Source organism: Littorina saxatilis, linkage group LG12, assembly GCF_037325665.1.
Source record: "Littorina saxatilis isolate snail1 linkage group LG12, US_GU_Lsax_2.0, whole genome shotgun sequence".
Classification (NCBI taxonomy): domain Eukaryota; kingdom Metazoa; phylum Mollusca; class Gastropoda; order Littorinimorpha; family Littorinidae; genus Littorina; species Littorina saxatilis.
The window spans coordinates 70,739,260-70,757,408 of NC_090256.1; the positions used below are offsets into that span (position 1 = coordinate 70,739,260).

The 18,149-nt window shown below is 41.6% G+C and overlaps 1 protein-coding gene across 1 annotated transcript in view; it reads left to right on the top strand.

The window, feature by feature from the left end:
* Positions 1 to 17,010, top strand: part of LOC138982692 (uncharacterized) — a 23,501-nt gene extending 6,491 nt beyond the window's left edge. The window contains exons 2-3 of the mRNA XM_070356018.1: positions 15,202 to 15,270; positions 16,102 to 17,010. Of these exons, the coding sequence (XP_070212119.1) occupies positions 15,202 to 15,270; positions 16,102 to 16,140 (108 nt within the window). The 3' untranslated portion in view covers positions 16,141 to 17,010. The remainder of the gene's footprint in view (positions 1 to 15,201; positions 15,271 to 16,101) is intronic.
* The last annotated feature ends 1,139 nt before the right edge of the window (positions 17,011 to 18,149 follow it).

Here is an 18,149-nt window from a genome sequence, read left to right on the forward strand (position 1 = left end):
AGACAGACAGGCAGACAGACAGACAGACAGAGAAAGAGAGAGACAGACATATAAACAGAGGCAGAGAGACAGACAAACAGAAACAGGGACACACAGGAGGAGAAGGCCACCAATCAGAGTGAGCTTACAGAGTGTCGGTTGCCATTGACAACCCCCAAACACAGTCAGCACTGACTTCAGCAAACAGCGTACGCGTCAGTGCACTGTAATTTTCTTTGAAATCGATCCTCGCTCAGCTCAGATGTTTACGGGTTTCTAACTCCCCCCCACGGGTTAGGGGGAAGAATTTACCCGATGCTCCCCAGCATGTCGTAAGAGGCGACTAACGGATTCTGTTTCTCCTTTTACCCTTGTTAAGTGTTTCTTGTATAGAATATAGTCAATGTTTGTAAAGATTTTAGTCAAGCAGTATGTAAGAAATGTTAAGTCCTTTGTACTGGAAACTTGCATTCTCCCAGTAAGGTAATATATTGTGGAGAAAAGCGACTACAGGAATAATTTGTCTTTTCTCCATAATTATGCAATTTTCTTCTTTAAAGTTCATGGAGTGAAGAAGAAGAGAAGGCGTAGAGAGCAGAATATATTATCTAAGTTAGTATTGAAACGGTGTGGAATTAAGATTCACACTCTAAAATCATATTTGTTCTTTCCCTTTGTAAATGGTTTGGAAATAGGTATGATCCAGTCCTTTCTCTTTGTTCTCTCGCGGTAGAATTTAATTGGCTCTGACACGATGGCGCCGAACTGACTGGATTCAAGTCACGGAGGTCGGAGGGGCCAGTCTGTGAACCTTTTTCCCCCCTCTCCCATGTAACCTTTCTGTCTTGACTTTTTAACCCCAAGGTCACTTCTCCTGTCACTAACCCCCAACGCCTTTGTTTGAGCGCGAGGGCAGTCAGCGAGGGCATTGTCTTTTCTACATCCACCTCTCACCCAACCCCCTTTTCCTGTTTGACCTGATTCTTTACTTCTATGTTGCTGTGCTTTTGTTAATACTTGTTACACACAGACAAACTGGCACACACACACACTCTCTCTCTCTCTCTCTTTCTTTTCTGTAGCTTTTCTATTATTCTTTCTTTTACCCATGTATTCAATATAAATATGTATTCTGTGTTTATTTGTTTAGTAGAATAGGGATTTTATGTTTATCATCTACATATGAGAAGCCTGTTGAATATACACTGTGTTTGATTGTGGTTTAACTTGTAACTGCATACGTGTTTGGTGTGACATGACTATTTTGCGAGGTAATAGTCAGAGGTTTTGCACTTTGTTCACAGTGTTGATAACCAATGAGTGTTTGGTATCAAATGATGCGTCGAAGAATTTCCATTTTATTGATGTATTTCTTTATAACGGTTCTGATGTAGTTTTCTTAGTACAGGAGTGTTTGTATATTTTCGAGGCATTTTAACTGTAGCTTCTAAGGAGGCTGACAGCAGCCTCGAAACTCTCCCCCCTCCCTCCCCATTTTGTTCTGTGGTCCCAGAGCGACGTTTTCATTGGTTCCTTAGCTCTGACGTCAGGGACAGTCATGGAAGGTATATAAGCTGTTAGTTTCTGAAGTTCGGGGGAGTCTTGGCAACCAAATGCGGTCCTGATTTTATCATTTTTTAAAAATTTACTGGACTTAATAAAAACTGAACTATTTTATACCCCCTCACCCCCTGACACAATATAGACACAGCAACAATAGTAATCACGGACGAAACTGATATGTGCCCCATACCAAACCCTTATATAATTTTTATCAACGCAACTTTTAACTTTTACAGCCCCTCTCCCGTCATCATCCCGGCCCCACCCCCACACACCCAACTTCTCCTTAGCGTATAACCACCTCATGTCCCAAATAGATCCTTATTCTGGGGACAAAAATAGAAATTAGCATAGCAGGTTCGGGGGAGTCTTGGCAACCAAATGCGGTCACCTACGGCTGATCGACATCTATACGTACTGGACACCCTAAAACCTTGAAGGGACTGTTTAAAAGTACTCTAAGTTTTTTCTCTCACTAGAACTCGAAAAATAATGTTATTATGTCCCTGCTTGGTAACGGGAACATCTCACCGTGGGTCACAAGGTAGCAGATGTCCCTGCTTGGTAACGGGAACATCTCACCGTGGGTCACAAGGTAGCTAACAATCTAGGCATGATATCATTCGTGTTTAACCTTTTTCGCAATTTTCCGACCTTTGTGCGGGAGAAACATAACTGTTTTTAAATGTTGGCTCACGTAAGTGTCGCATATACTTTGATCAACTCTTTCCGGATGTGAGGGTGTGCGTGTGTGTGTGTGTGTTTGTGTGAGCCCCGTTAAGCTGCCTTTTGCAAGTTTACACACCCTCATAAGGATGCCGGGTCGGTATATCCTGCCGGCAGCATAGGAAAATATTGTCAAAAGCCGTATAAAACGGTCAATCAATGTCCCTAAATTAAGTTTCGTTTCGTTTTACGTCAGGCAGGAAAATGGAGGTAAAATGTCACGGATGCATGTTTTTTACACACCTCTTGCGTAACACGTGACCGCGCTTACGCGGTAAAATTCCTCACACAAGGTCACACAAGTTCGGCGCGCCACAAGTTCAGTTGACACTGAAAATGGACACCGTAGTTTGGAGAGAGCAGCGATGTGACCGAAAGAGGCCGGTATATTTAATTTGGATGATTTATGTTTATAATATACGAAAGTGTGTGTGTGTGTGTGTTTGTAGGAGCACCGTTAAGCTGCCTTTTGACCACTTTATGATAGTAAATGTCAACATACACTACATGGCATCTCTATTCATGTAAAATGTCAGCTTAGCTAAAGTTTCAAAATAGGCGAATGATTTCTTTCCAACTTCATTTAGAATTACAAAATAAAGTTTCATCTCAAATCTGGACAGAATCGGCCTGTAAACTCTGCTCATTTTTCCCGGCATCTTAATGATTGTGCAAACTCACTGACCGGATAACGTGGCTCACACCAGTATGTGTGTGTGTGTGTGTGGTGTGTATGTGTGTGTGTGGGGGGGTATATAGGTATGTTAGTGTCGGCCTTGGTCACAGTCGACAAAGATGAAACAGACGACGATATGCTCCCCTCGGACCGACAAAACAGACGACGATATGCTCCCCTCGGACCGACAAAACAGACGACGATATGCTCCCCTCGGACCGACAAAACAGACGACGATATGCTCCCCTCGGACCGACAAAACAGACGACGATATGCTCCCCTCGGACCGACAGCTGGCATGTCAACACGCCACCTAACATCCCACACTGTTGAACAGTTGCACAAAGCAGACACAACCATGTGACAAAAACTACAAGGAAAAAACATTGCCTCTCTGGGGCACATGTTTGGACAAGTTTGTTTTGAAGGGACCGCTAGTGTCATGATGATACTGATCACGTGACACTGAAGGGACAGCCGCGACTTACCGACTAATCAGTTCCGCTCGAGGTGGCCCCGGACTTGGAGAGGGCACTGAGGTTATATACTTTTGATCTGACCGCTTGGGAGAAGTTTCTGGCACATTATTTGAAACGCAGAATTTTATGGTATCATTTTAGAAGCGATCTGATGGCCTTTTCCCTTGGGTATTATCCCTTTAAATGCTTGTTATGTGTTCCAAGTTCTTAGATTGAAGTTTTCTCACGCCAAGCCAGCGTTTTAAAGACACAATCTTTCCACAACAGCCCAGCTTACCATCTGACATCTGGTCAGCCTTCAGTCGCACGGGATAAGACTATCCCTGGACTGAGACAGTCGCACACCACAACTCAACATCCCACATGCTTCCTCTGCATAACGGGCCTTTTATAGGAATTAATTTGACACCGATGTCAAGCTGTGCAATGAACTCATCAACAAATTCTCACTCTGCGCAGAGAGCACCCAGGTTATTGATGTTTTGTATGTCTCCAAGCGGAACATTTTTCTCATGCTTCGTCAGATGTGAGATGGTGAGACGGGGACGGGGCGCAGTGGCCCAGTGGATAACACATCGGCCTCGTAATCGGAAGGTCTTGTAATCCATGTCAGAAACACGAAAATACCCAGCATGCTTCCCCCGAAAGCGGCCGCATTATGGCTGCCTTCATGGCGGGGTAAAAACGGTCATACACATAAAAACCCACTCGTGCACAAAACACGAGTGAACGTGGGAGTTTCAGCCCAGGAAGGAAGAAGAAGTTTTCACAGGAAGGACTGTGCCGGGTGAATAGCACTCCAGTGGATAACACTCCAGTGTGTCGCGCGTCGCCACAGCTACGACACAGCAGGCAGGGCACGCAACGAGCACACGCACCGTGTACATAGCTGTCCGTGGTTAGACCCACGCGGTTCCATCCTTATCTGTCCAAAGTAGGCCGACACATATTCCCACACCCTCTCTTATCTGTGGACACACAGTGGTGCTAATAATTGTCAGCACAATTGTTTCGGGTGTTTTCCATAAAGCCATTTAATTCTTCCCGTGAAAACCGTTCGGCTCCCCGTCTTAGGTCTGGCAAGGATTTGACATGGGACAACACCATCCCTCCACTTGGTCACATACATGACTGGCAAGGATTTGACATGGGACAAACCGGCACGGTGGCCTAGTGGTAAGGAGTCCGCCCCGTGATCGGGAGGTCGTGGGTTCGAACCCAGGCCGGGCAAGGATTTGACATGGGACAAACCTGCACGGTTGGCCTAGTGGTAAGGCGTCCGCCCCGTGATCTAGTGGCTGCTCCGCCTGGCGTCTGGCATTATGGGGTTAGTGCTAGGACTGGTTGGTCCGGTGTCAGAATAATGTGACTGGGTGAGACATGAAGCCTGTGCTGCGACTTCTGTCTTGTGTGTGGCGCACGTTATATGTCAAAGCAGCACCGCCCTGATATGGCCCTTCGTGGTCGGCTGGGCGTTAAGCAAACAAACAGACATGGGACAACACCATCCCTCCACTTGGTCACATACATGACTGGCAAGGATTTGACATGGGACAACACCATCCCTCCACTTGGTCACATACATGACTGGCAAGGATTTGACATGGGACAACACCATCCCTCCACTTGGTCACATACATGACTGGCAAGGATTTGACATGGGACAACACCATCCCTCCACTTGGTCACATGCATGACTGGCAAGGATTTGACATGGGACAACACCATCCCTCCACTTGGTCACATACATGACTGGCAAGGATTTGACATGGGACAACACCATCCCTCCACTTGGTCACATACATGACTGGCAAGGATTTGACATGGGACAACACCATCCCTCCACTTGGTCACATACATGACTGGCAAGGATTTGACATGGGACAACACCATCCCTCCACTTGGTCACATACATGACAGGCAAGGATTTGACATGGGACAACACCGTCCCTCCACTTGGTCACATACATGACTGCGTGCATTACGAAATGAATTCATCAAAAAGTTTCGACTTTGTACAGAGAGTACCAAAGCTGATCATGTTTGGTATGTGTCCGGGTGGGGGGTGGTTTTATCCTGTGTAAAATCGCCGCTGCACTGTCCTTTAGTCTCTGTCTGTTTGCAAGCTAGACTTGAGACATTATTGTACCTGCCATGTGAGGCCCCTCCGATGAGAGGACATCTCTCTTCATAAAACGACATTTCTGTGTCCAATATCCAGACCAAAATATACCTGTCCTGAAAGGCCACCACCTGTGTCTGGTCCTCAGGGCGTCAGTCCTTTCGTGGCCGGGACCACTGTAGCTCTGTCACGCTCTCCAATATACTATAATCCTCTTGGTCCAATAGTTGACATTACCCGTTTCCGACGTGTACTGTGACCTACCTGGTTGTACTTTTATCGCCTCACACCTCGTCTGTGGATAAACTAACGCGAAATGACAGTGACAATCCCAATCTCCACGCATAGACAAAGCCAGTATTGATTGTGTGCTTGCATCAAAGCTGATATCATGGGTCTTTCCGGTTCGTCAGTTATTGTTCTGAAAAATGAATATTGATTAGTTCGATTTGCTTTTCTTACGCTTTTGATGGCACTGGTGCCTGCTGAAAGGAAGCTACCCACAGTTCTCATGAAATGAAATGAAACATTTTCCTTCTTCCCGAATTTCCAAGCAATGGGATAATAAAATGTGAACATGAAATAAAATGACACGTTTCCCTTCTTCGGTACTGCACGTAATCTCAGTATTTCACTTGCATAATTTAGCATGATTATACATAGAAGCAAAGTGGAAATCTTCAACAAAGTGCGAAACAATTGTGTTGCGGTGCATTACCATACCAGAAGACACAAGACATGTTTGCGGTCCCAACCGGCAGGTGAATAATGGGTGTTATATCAATGCACAGAATTTGTTTTAGACGTTCAGGAAAAAGAATTAACGTTATTAATGTAGGACAGTTAGTTCCTTTAAGAACATGTTTATCAACGTTATTGATGTAAGGCAGCTAGTTCCTTTAAGAACATGTTTATCAACGTTATTGATGTAAGGCAGCTAGTTCCTTTGAGAACATGTTTATCAACGTTATCAATGTAGGACAGTTAGTTCCTTTGAGAACATGTTTATCAACGTTATCAATGTAGGACAGTTAGTTCCTTTAAGAACATGTTTATCAACGTTATTAATGTAGGACAGTTAGTTCCTTTGAGAACATGTGTATCAACGTAATTAATGTAGGGCAGCTAGTTCCTTTAAGAACATGTTTATCAACGTTATTAATGTAGGACAGTTAGTTCCTTTAAGAACATGTTTATCAACGTTATTAATGTAGGACAGTTAGTTCCTTTAAGAACATGTTTATCAACGTTATTAATGTAGGACAGTTAGTTCCTTTAAGAACATGTGTATCAACGTTATTAATGTAGGACAGTTAGTTCCTTTAAGAACATGTTTATCAACGTTATTAATGTAGGACAGTTAGTTCCTTTAAGAACATGTTTATCAACGTTATTAATGTAGGACAGTTAGTTCCTTTAAGAACATGTTTATCAACGTTATTAATGTAGGACAGTTAGTTCCTTTAAGAACATGTTTATCAACGTTATTAATGTAGGACAGTTCCTTTAAGAACATGTTTATCAACGTTATCAATGTAGGACAGTTAGTTCCTTTAAGAACATGTTTATCAACGTTATTAATGTAGGGCAGTTAGTTCCTTTAAGAACATGTTTATCAACGTTATTGATGTAAGGCAGCTAGTTCCTTTGAGAACATGTTTATCAACGTTATCAATGTAGGACAGTTAGTTCCTTTGAGAACATGTTTATCAACGTTATCAATGTAGGACAGTTAGTTCCTTTAAGAACATGTGTATCAACGTTATTAATGTAGGACAGTTAGTTCCTTTAAGAACATGTGTATCAACGTTATTAATGTAGGACAGTTAGTTCCTTTAAGAACATGTGTATCAACGTTATTAATGTAGGACAGTTAGTTCCTTTAAGAACATGTTTATCAACGTTATTGATGTAAGGCAGCTAGTTCCTTTAAGAACATGTTTATCAACGTTATTAATGTAAGGCAGCTAGTTCCTTTAAGAACATGTTTATCAACGTTATTAATGTAGGACAGTTAGTTCCTTTAAGAACATGTTTATCAACGTTATTAATGTAGGACAGTTAGTTCCTTTAAGAACATGTTTATCAACGTTATTAATGTAAGGCAGCTAGTTCCTTTAAGAACATGTTTATCAACGTTATTAATGTAGGACAGTTAGTTCCTTTAAGAACATGTTTATCGACGTTATTAATGTAGGACAGTTAGTTCCTTAATAACATGTTTATCAACGTTATAAATGTAGGACAGTTAGTTCCTTTAAGAACATGTTTATCAACGTTATTAATGTAGGGCAGTTCCTTTAAGAACATGTTTATCAACGTTATAAATGTAGGACAGTTAGTTCCTTTAAGAACATGTTTATCAACGTTATTAATGTAGGACAGTTAGTTCCTTTAAGAACATGTTTATCAACGTTATTAATGTAGGGCAGTTCATTTAAGAACATGTTTATCGACGTTATTAATGTAGGACAGTTAGTTCCTTTGAGAACATGTTCAGTTTTGGCTTATTGTTAAAAACAAAACAAATTTCACGCAGAATTCACTACAGCTATGAAAGAAACAGGACGTTCTGTCGCGAGGCAGCCCTGTACCACAGGAGTCGACATGAGAGAAACATTACAGACAGATCGGACCCGTGGTCATAGATAGAACTCTGTCTGTTTGTTTAGAATGTTTTATTTAACAATGACCACGGGTCTGTCACAAAACAAACGATACATGATTATCCTCTAGTCCTACTGCACAAGGTCTGTAAAAGGTCAATGAGGGGGTTGCTAATTTAACCTAAACTATTATACTACCGTACAAGTCAACATTGCACGACGGTATGATCAACAACTTAGCCAGAGACACGGTTTAGCGGGGGCACTCACCCAGCACAACTCGTCCAAAACGACAGTCTAACCGGATCTGCGGGATGTAATTCAGTTCTCAACTCAAAATGGATATTTTATCTGTTTTTGTGTGTTTGTTTTTCTCTCCCTTAGACGGTAGTGTGCAATGTGTGACAAGGATGTCAGGGGGTCGGGGGTTGATGAAGGAGGCGGGGGGGGGGGGGGGGGGGGGGTTGGGGGTTGACACAAATGTAGGACGTGACAGCCATATGCAGGGCCCTTATCATTTCGCAGTCCACTGATCTCAACACGCAATGGTTTCCCCGCCACTACGACTCGAGTAAATTCAGCGCCTGTTTTTATTCAGGCTCAAAGTGAGCAATAAAAGCGGGCGTCTCAGGTTGGTGGTGGCATAGCCCAAGTATTATGGCCGTTTTCAAAGAACCCGGATGTTTACCGAACAGTGAACTTCCCACATTTATCTGCCTCGTTGGTTGGTGTAGCCAACCTGCCACTTCCCATTTCTATAAGTTCAAGTGAAAGCCACTGTGTTTGCTGCTTTCTCATTCAACCCGCTTTCTCATTCAATAAAATTATAGCCTTCCCGATACTAAAATGTTGTTTCCTGGTCAATTAAAGAAGTACACTTATTTGAGGGAGAAAAGTATGTCAGTTTCTTGCATGTGTAGGAAATTGGTGTTGAAATTCAATATTTTCCCACCAAACCTGATTCGATTTCCCCGAAAACGTGCACCGAGAGGTAACGTCCCTTGATCGAGAAGGGACAGATTTAATGCTGAAGCGAACTATGAGTTTCAATACGTACATTGTGTGGTTGTTGAACGATAATAACTCCATGAATGTAAAGTACATATAAGGTCGATCATCAATACTATGGAGGGGAGGTGGGCTTTTCAGTGTGGAGTTTATACAAGATCAACAAGGTCGAATGCGAAAGCTCGTTGAATGAGAAAGCTGGTTGAATGAGAAAGCTGGTTGAATAAACAAAAAGACTGGTTGAATGTGAAAGCTGTTTGCTACACCGGGTCTTCGCACAGCACGATGTTTTTTTTCCTCAGCTACTTGCTATACTCAAAAGTAATAACCTGTTGAAGATATCCTGTTGGGTTGAAATGTTCCCGTTAATTGAGAGTGCAATTCAGCTCTACCCGACGAAATTAAAATCCGGCCCTGTGGGTGTATGTGTATGTGTGTGTGTATGTCTGTGTGTGTATGTGTGTGTGTGTGTGTGTGTGTGTGTGTGTGTGTGTGTGTGTGTGTGTGCCACGGTGTGTGTGTGTGTGTGTGTGTGTGTTTGTGTGTGTATGTGCGTGTTTGTGCGTGCGTGCGTATACGTGTGTGTGTGTGTGTGTGTGTGTGTGTGTGTGTGTATGTGTGTATGTGAGTGTATGTGTTGACAATCAGTGAACGTTCTACCCAACTTTCCTAACGCATTCGTCTCTATTTTGTTGTTGAAATATTTACTGTTCCACACGACAACATGAGGATTATAATGCCTCTCTTTGAAAACGTGATCAAGGGATATAAACATATCTCAAAGCAAGGATTAACATTCTAGACCCTGCGTAATCGGGTAGCATAATGGTTCTTCAGTTGCCCGAGGCTTTGGCAAGGATCTTCGTAGGTACTTATCCACGCGCAAAATGTATTACTAAAAGAGAGAGAGAACTCAGAACTCAGAACTTTATTACATAAGGATAAAGGTTTTAGGCTTAGCCTAATCTTCCAACCTGTCCCTGGAACATATACAGAGAATAATTGTAAACGAAAGCAAAGACTGCGCACATACACACACATACACACACACACACATACACACGTATATACACACACGCACACACAAACTCACACTCGCTTACACACACACACACACACACACACACACACACACACACACACACACACACACACATATACACACACACATTCCTACACACATGCACATGCTATCATTTCATACCTAAAATGAACAGTATCTCATCAAAGTATTAAACTAATAAAACATCAAATAATGGTCGAGTATAAACATAAAAAACAAAACACTTAAGAGCATTGCATACATTATCCGAGTACACAATGGAAACTAGACATCAGGGGCAGTTTATAGCGTGATCAAATGTGTGTGCAACTGCCTTTTAAAGGCCTTTAAGGATGCGGATCGTTTGATTTCTATTGGCAAAGAATTCCACAGAGATGATCCTGAAAAAGCTAAGCTGGATTTATAAAGATCTATACGAGGAATTGGAGGAAGTAAATTTTGAGACCCATACCTCTTCGTAACATGTGTAAAATAGGATTGCACATAACTGGGCACATCACCATGAACTACTTTATACATAAAGACAGCCTTATTGTATGCAAGGTGGGTTTTTAGGGGAAGGAAATTAAGGCTGTTTAACTTCATTTCTGTAGACATGTGCTATTCATACAGGATAAGTTTTGCAGCACGACGGTACAAAGAATTGAGTTTTAATAAGTGAACATCACTGCAGCCATCCCACAATGTCGAAGCAAAATTAATATGAGGCATTATATGAGCATGAACGAACATTTTTAATGTTTCAGACTTCGCATAATGTTTGAGTTTTGACAACAAATACAAATTCCTTGATAACACTTTGCAGAGGTTGCTTATCATGTGTGTTTGCCATTTCATTTCTTCATCAACAGTTACACCAAGTATGCGATGTTCTTTAACTTGCTGTATTTGAGTTGTACCTAAGGACAGTTGTAATTTAAGAGGACTTATCTGATGCTTTTGTCTTGGGGTAATAACAATGCTTTTAGTTTTTTATGGATGCAGTATCATGGCATTTGATGTGCACCATTTCGCAACTTCGTCCAAAGTGTTCTGCAGGGAAGAATTTACTGATTACAACGAGGTGTTACTGGTATGAATAGACGAATCGTCTGCAAAAAAACTCGCATTTGACTTTATCATATGATACATATAAAGGCAAATCATTAACGTAAATACAAAAGAGAATAGGTCCTAATACAGACCCTTGAGGGACGCCATGTCTTACTAGCGCAGTAGACGATCGAATTCTGGCATTGTAGAGTGACATACTGAGAGAGAGAGAGAGAGAGAGAGAGAGAGAGAGAGACAGAGAGAGACAGAGACAGAGACAGAGACACAGAGACAGAGACAGAGAGAGACAGAGAGACCTTGTTCATTTATGCCTTAAAGGTGTGTATAATTTAGACAAATTAGTCATTGTGTGTTGATCTGGGAGACGTAAGAACAACGAAGGAATCAAAAAGTCACATCGCTCTCTTCTATGTTGTCAGTCTCTTAATTCCCATCAAGAATCAAATCATTACAAGAGTAAAAGTTTGGTTTGTCTATTATGAAAAGTTAAAAAAAAACTGACCTTGTTTCTTGACTCTTAAAGTGAGTAGGGGGAGTGTCTTAAAAGCATTTAAATCTGGCCTCGAGACTTCTCTTTTCCCTACATAATCCTCAGACCACAGTGCGCGCTACACCCCCCCCCCCCACCCCCCTCACCCATCTCACCCGCAAGCCTAAATCAGATCAGTTGTAAATAGCCATGTACATAATTATTGTTTGAAATTTTCTTTTCTTTTTCATGCTTACTTTTGAGTGCCGTGTCTCTGTTTGTGTTGTTGCCTTGTCATCTTCATGCAATTTATGCGTAAGTGTATATGAGTATGCTTGAGTTGTTAATGCGAAAGATTGTGTATGAGTGCGCCTTGAGTCGCCTTGTGGAGAGATATGTGCGCCTTATAAATTCTCGTATTATTATGTTCAAGTGTACACGTAATGACCTACACAAAGTAATAGGCACTGACGGTCGTCAAGACACCAAACTGTGCATACCAAACAGTACGCTTCAAAAGATAGATTACTGGTTGGCGGATTCGTTCGGGTTTTTAAGCCCCTTACACACACCCACCCCCTCCCCCCTGCTACCCCACCCCGACACCCCATACGGCCTTCATGTTGAGCTGATGTCCCCAATAACTCCTTTCGGATCTAATTTGAATAGCCGACACCGGTCCTTTATGTGATAGTAACCTTCAGAACTGTTCTCTTTACTGAAGTCAGCCAGCAACTTTTTTGGACACGAAACCCTTCTCTATATTTGTCATAGCTTGTGAGGGTTGGCTTGGGGTAGGGAAAATGGCAAGGCAACCGAAACAAAACACATTTTGATAATTACAAGTTCTCATGTCGGAGATCTTTGAAAAGCATAATCACCGATGACTAGATATATGCAAGTGCGTATATGAAAGGTTTGCGTGTGACACACTTTGCCTGAAGGGTACATACCGCTGACTCGCCCTGTCGCTGCCAAAATAAAAGGGGACTGCTAAACAATATGTTCATTCAACCACGTACAGAGTCAAAAATAACCCCCCCGCGGGTTAGGGGGAAGAATTTACCCGATGCTCCCCAGCATGTCGTAAGAGGCGACTAACGGATTCTGTTTCTCCTTTTACCCTTGTTAAGTGTTTCTTGTATAGAATATAGTCAATGTTTGTAAAGAGTTTAGTCAAGCAGTATGTAAGAAATGTTAAGTCCTTTGTACTGGAAACTTGCATTCTCCCAGTAAGGTCATATATTGTACTACGTTGCAAGCCCCTGGAGCAATTTTTTTATTAGTGCTTTTGTGAACAAGAAACAATTAACAAGTGGCTCTATCCCACCCCCCACCCCTTCCCCGTCGCGATATAACCTTGAACGGTTGAAAACGACGTTAAACACCAAATAAAGAAAGAAAGAAAGTCAAAAATAAACCCCCAGGAACTTGATCTTTGTAAACAGTTTCATGAACGTTGAAAGCATCATAACATTAACACAAAAAAGAAACAGCAAACTTGGTGCGTTGTGTTCAAATAGCGTTTGGCAGTGAATATGTTTAGGCCAAAAAAAAAAATAGGTCTGTTTACAGTAACATAGGCCAAAAAAATAGGGTCGGTAGGTCGGGATTATTTTTATTTTATTTTTTATTTTTTTTCCAAAAAACCATATTTTTACGTTATTTTGCCAAAAAAAACAAGATTTTTTTTTTTTTTTTCCCCAAATGCCAAAAAAAGTCTAGGGTCGCGCGAAAAAACTAGGGTCGGTCGGGTTACCGTAAACAGACCTATTTTTTTTTTTGGCCTTAAGAAAAGTGCTTTTAAGGAAACCCCAGCTCTCCCACGGCACGGGGTTTGGCGTCAAGGTCCCACAGTTTTCGTTCTACTTTCCCGTATTCAAAACACGTTGATGAATTAAATATGAGTAGCAACTAGTGTTGTTGGTTTCCATGCTGTCAAACGTCGCCTATGCCGACACATTTGTATACCAGCAAGTCACAGTGGTAATGCACAAAAGAAAAGGCAATGCTGACGCTTTTGAATTAGAAACTTTGATCTCACAGCCCGTGGAGCGACTTGTATTGAACTAAGTTTATGGCCTCAAGGCAGGCAGGGCCGGACTAGGCTAAGAGGAGGGGGGGGGGGGGGTGTTGCCAGTGGTGGTCCCCCTGGCGGGGTCAAGGGGGAGAGCCCCTTATAGGGGTCAGAGGGCGAAGCCCCCTGAAGCTAGTGGGTAGGTCATATTTTGAGATAGGAAAATGGTCGCTCCTTGCATGAAACGGCATAAAATAAACAATAATAAAAAATGTTTTAAGTAAGTGAGGTACATACTGCCTCACACGTATTTAATGCCGTTGAAACATCTTGACAATCTACAAAACCTTACAGGTGTCAAAAAGCCGCATGACTGTGAGGCATTCAGTGTACGCAACAACAATCAAATCAAATAAAGGACAACAGAGAGCTCCGAACAAAGCACGAAGGCAATAACAAAAGCAAGGCTCTTCATAAGACCACCAGCTTCATTACCAGAGCTGGACTCCAAGTTTAACATTGGCGAACGACAAGAAGAAGAAGAAGATAACAAAAGCAAGGACTGAATAATATAACATACCTTGCTTGTTTTTTTAATTACGAAATGTATTGCTGAATAGCAAACAAAAGCACCGACAGATCAACCAAACACATTACTGTAAAATGTTTATGAGCTGTGAACTTTTCCACGCAACCGAACCGAGCAAGCTTGTAGACAATGTTTACAACATTCATGATGGAGCTGCAGTTTTTGAACTGCATGTGGACCAGAACAAACAAATGCACACATATTGATTACTTCAGTTCCAACGTCTGCCACGGAATCTATTGGGTCAGGACTTTGTCAGCACGATCGATATTACTTTAGTAGATGATGAAAGTCGCTTGTTCATTTTAATGTTTGTTATTCTCTCAGGTGCCAGGACAATCAATATGGCAATATGCTGCAGAGGGATAATGTGTTGTTTACCTTGGAAGTTTCACTTCTTGGCTTATTGTGAAACAGAGGGAGAGAGAGAGAGAGAGAGAGAGAGAGAGAGAGAGAGAGAGAGAGAGAGAGAGAGAGAGAAAGAGAGAGAGAGAGAGAGGAGAGAGTGTGTGTGTGTGTGTGTGTTTGTGTGTGTGTCCTTTCTCTCTATTTCTATATCCAACCTTCTCTGTCTGTTTATCTGTCCGTCTTTGTCTGTCTGTCCGTCTTTCTGTCTTTCTGTCTGTGTCTGACTTTATGTCTGTCTTCCTGTCGGTTTGTCCGTGTTTGTCTTTATGTCTGTCTGTCTGTCACAGTCTTCCTGTCTGTCTGTCCGTGTCTGTCTTTATGTCTGTCTGTCTGACTCAATCTCCCATCTCTTTCTCTGTAATAAATTTCGCGCACGGAAAAGTCTCTACGAAGATCCTTGACAAACATGGCATTAACCTGTGTAAAACCTTTGTTGTTTGCAGGGCGGCTTTGGTAACGACTGTATCATGCACTGGTTCTGCGGCGTCTGTTCCCTGGCCCAGGAAGCCCAGGTAAGACACTGCGCTGATAAGATAAGATAAGATACGAATACGAATACGAATACGAATACTTTATTATCTCATACAGAGAAATTTCAGTGTGGTGCACATTAAAAGACAAAACAAATAATAAGACAACAGATAAAAGTACCATACGAAGCATACTACACTCGCGCACGCATATGTACACTAACAGGAATAGTAACATGATTCCAAATAGGTTAATTGCCGTCAGCTTTAGCTAAAAGTTTACCGCTAAAAACTATCATTATCACAGATAAGATCAGATCAGATTAGAAAACTTTAATGTCCAATTACATTTGACATAATCATGGACATTTGTCTTTTGGCACCAAATCGCATTTCTAATGACACAAACACATGATCATAAAGCATAATCGAGAACTTTAATGTTAAACTTAAATGAGAACAGATTTGTCTGTACTTTTGTCAGTGTTTTAGGCATGTCAGTATGTGCGTGTGATGGGGTGGGGGGCGTGTATGCGGGTGTGTGAGTGAGGGGGAGCATGTTTGTATGTGAGAGGGATTGGGTTCATGTGTGTGTGTGTGTGTGTGTGTGTGTGTGTTTGTGTGTGAATGTGTGTATGTTGGCACGCTCGCATGCCAGTGTATGCGTGTCCGTGAGTGTGTGTAAGCGTGATTTTAGTGTGTTTTAGCATTTAGTGAATTTGGGGACATTCGTGCGTATCATGGACGTGATTATTTGCGCAAATATAGCGAACATTCGTTTGCTTGCTAACCGTATTTCATCAGAGATTTTATTTAGTTCAAATCCAGCATCAGTCTGCACACACACTTAGGCAACCAACTTTTGGTCCACAGGAACTTGATCCAGCAGGCGGCGCCATTGCACGCGAGTAGGCCGACAGTTGAACATCTTGAACACCACGTTGCCGTCTGGGATGGGCGTACCGGCTGCAAACAAAATGTGATATCTGACCGCTGGCTACGTCATCACTGCTGACGTCATTGTGACGCTCGTCATCCGTCCGAGTAGAAACTGTCGCCGACTATTACGCAAGATTGAAATCGAAAGTGAAAAATGGCAGCTTTGTCCACCACAGTATTTGGATTCCCAGTTCCTGGCGCATAATATATCTTTATTGCAGGACGTAGACTGATTTAAAGTAATAGGCGAATGTTTGTTTATATCGTGATCATCAGAGCACCATATGAGCTTTAAACTAAGAAGAGAAATCGTTGATCGAAATACTACGTTTTCGTGAGATTTGTATTAAACAATCACAATAGCGGTCAGACCAAATTTACTCCATCCAGTTAACAGCGGAAAGAAAATTAAAACCAAACCTGATTTGTGCCTTTGGGTAAAAAAACAAAACAACTTGAACAATTCAACTGAAATCCATCACAGTTGCTCATTACGTATTTTTGCAGCTTGAGTCATTATGTTTCTCGTTTTGTGCTGAAACTGTATATGACTGTATAACCTTTTAAATTTTATTTTATTTTATAGTGTACAGTATCGTTTGATCTACAAAGAATGCCTTTTGCAGTACTAAAAATACAATACTGCCTGATGCCTTGACAGACAGGTAGTTTTATGATTTTGTTGATGTTTTCTGCTCACAGAACAAGAGAACAGAAAATGACCAAACAGTGGAAACGTCGCTAAAACAGAAATGCTTATTTGTTCAGCAAAATACTTCTGCGTTTCTGCAATCTAAAGCAGTATTTTTTGGAAATAATGTATTAAAATTCGTGTGTACTGTTTTTTGATCGCACTGTCTTTGTTTCCCTGTATAAAAATACGCGTGAGCTTGTTTGTGTGTGTGTGTGTGTGTGTGTGTGTGTGTGTGTGTGTGTGTGTGTATGTGTGTGTAAAAGTACGCGCGAGCGTGTGTGTGTGTGTTACCGTGTGTCACTGTGTGTGTGTGTGTGTGTGTGTGTGTGTGTTGCTTTTGTGTGTGTGTGTGTGTGTGTGTGTGTGTGTGTGTGTGAATAAAAGTACGCGCGAGCGTGTGTGTGTGTGTGCATGTACGTGTGTGATGCTTGTGCGTGCCTGGAGATGTGTGAGTGCGTGCGTGCGTGTGTGTGCTCTCTCTCTCTTTCTCTATGTACTGATGATTTTTATGTGCGTCTGTATTTATGTGTTATAAAGGACAGGTGGGAAGAATAGGCTTTGCCTAAAACCGTTATCCCTTTTTACATTAGTCAAGTTTTGACTAAATGTTTTTACATAGAGGGGGAATCGAGACGAGGGTCGTGGTGTATGTGTGTGTGTGTGTGTGTGTGTGTGTATATAGATCAGTTTCGAGAAAACTTCTGGACCGATCTTCATGAAACTTCACATGAGAGTATGATATCCCCAGACCTTTTTTTCTTTGTCCCGATAAATGTCTTTGATGACGTCATATCCGGCATTTAGTTAAACCTGAGGCAGCACTGTCACGCCCTCATTTTTGAACCAAATTGTTTGAAATTTTGGTCAAGTAATCTTCGACGAAGCCCGGACTTTGATATTGCATTTCAGCGTGGAGGCTTAAACATTGATTAATGAGTTTGCTCATTAAAGTTGTCATTAAAATGAAATTGTCGCAAACAGATTCAAAATTGATTGCATTGTTTTTTTCATCAAATTCTGAATCTAAAAATGTATACATATGTTATGTTTACTCTTAAAATGTGATCACAATTAACGAAAATAGGTTAATCAGTGCTACGATTAAAATGTAAGAAATCGATCTAAAAATGGTTTCATCTTATTCTTTATCATTTTCTGATTCCAAAAACATATAGATATAATATTTTTTTAAATTCAAAACAAGTTCAGAAAGTTAAAAAGAATACAGAAAAGCGCGCTTTCCTGCTTACTGCAGTACGCTATTGCGCTATTCTGCCTCGTTAATTTC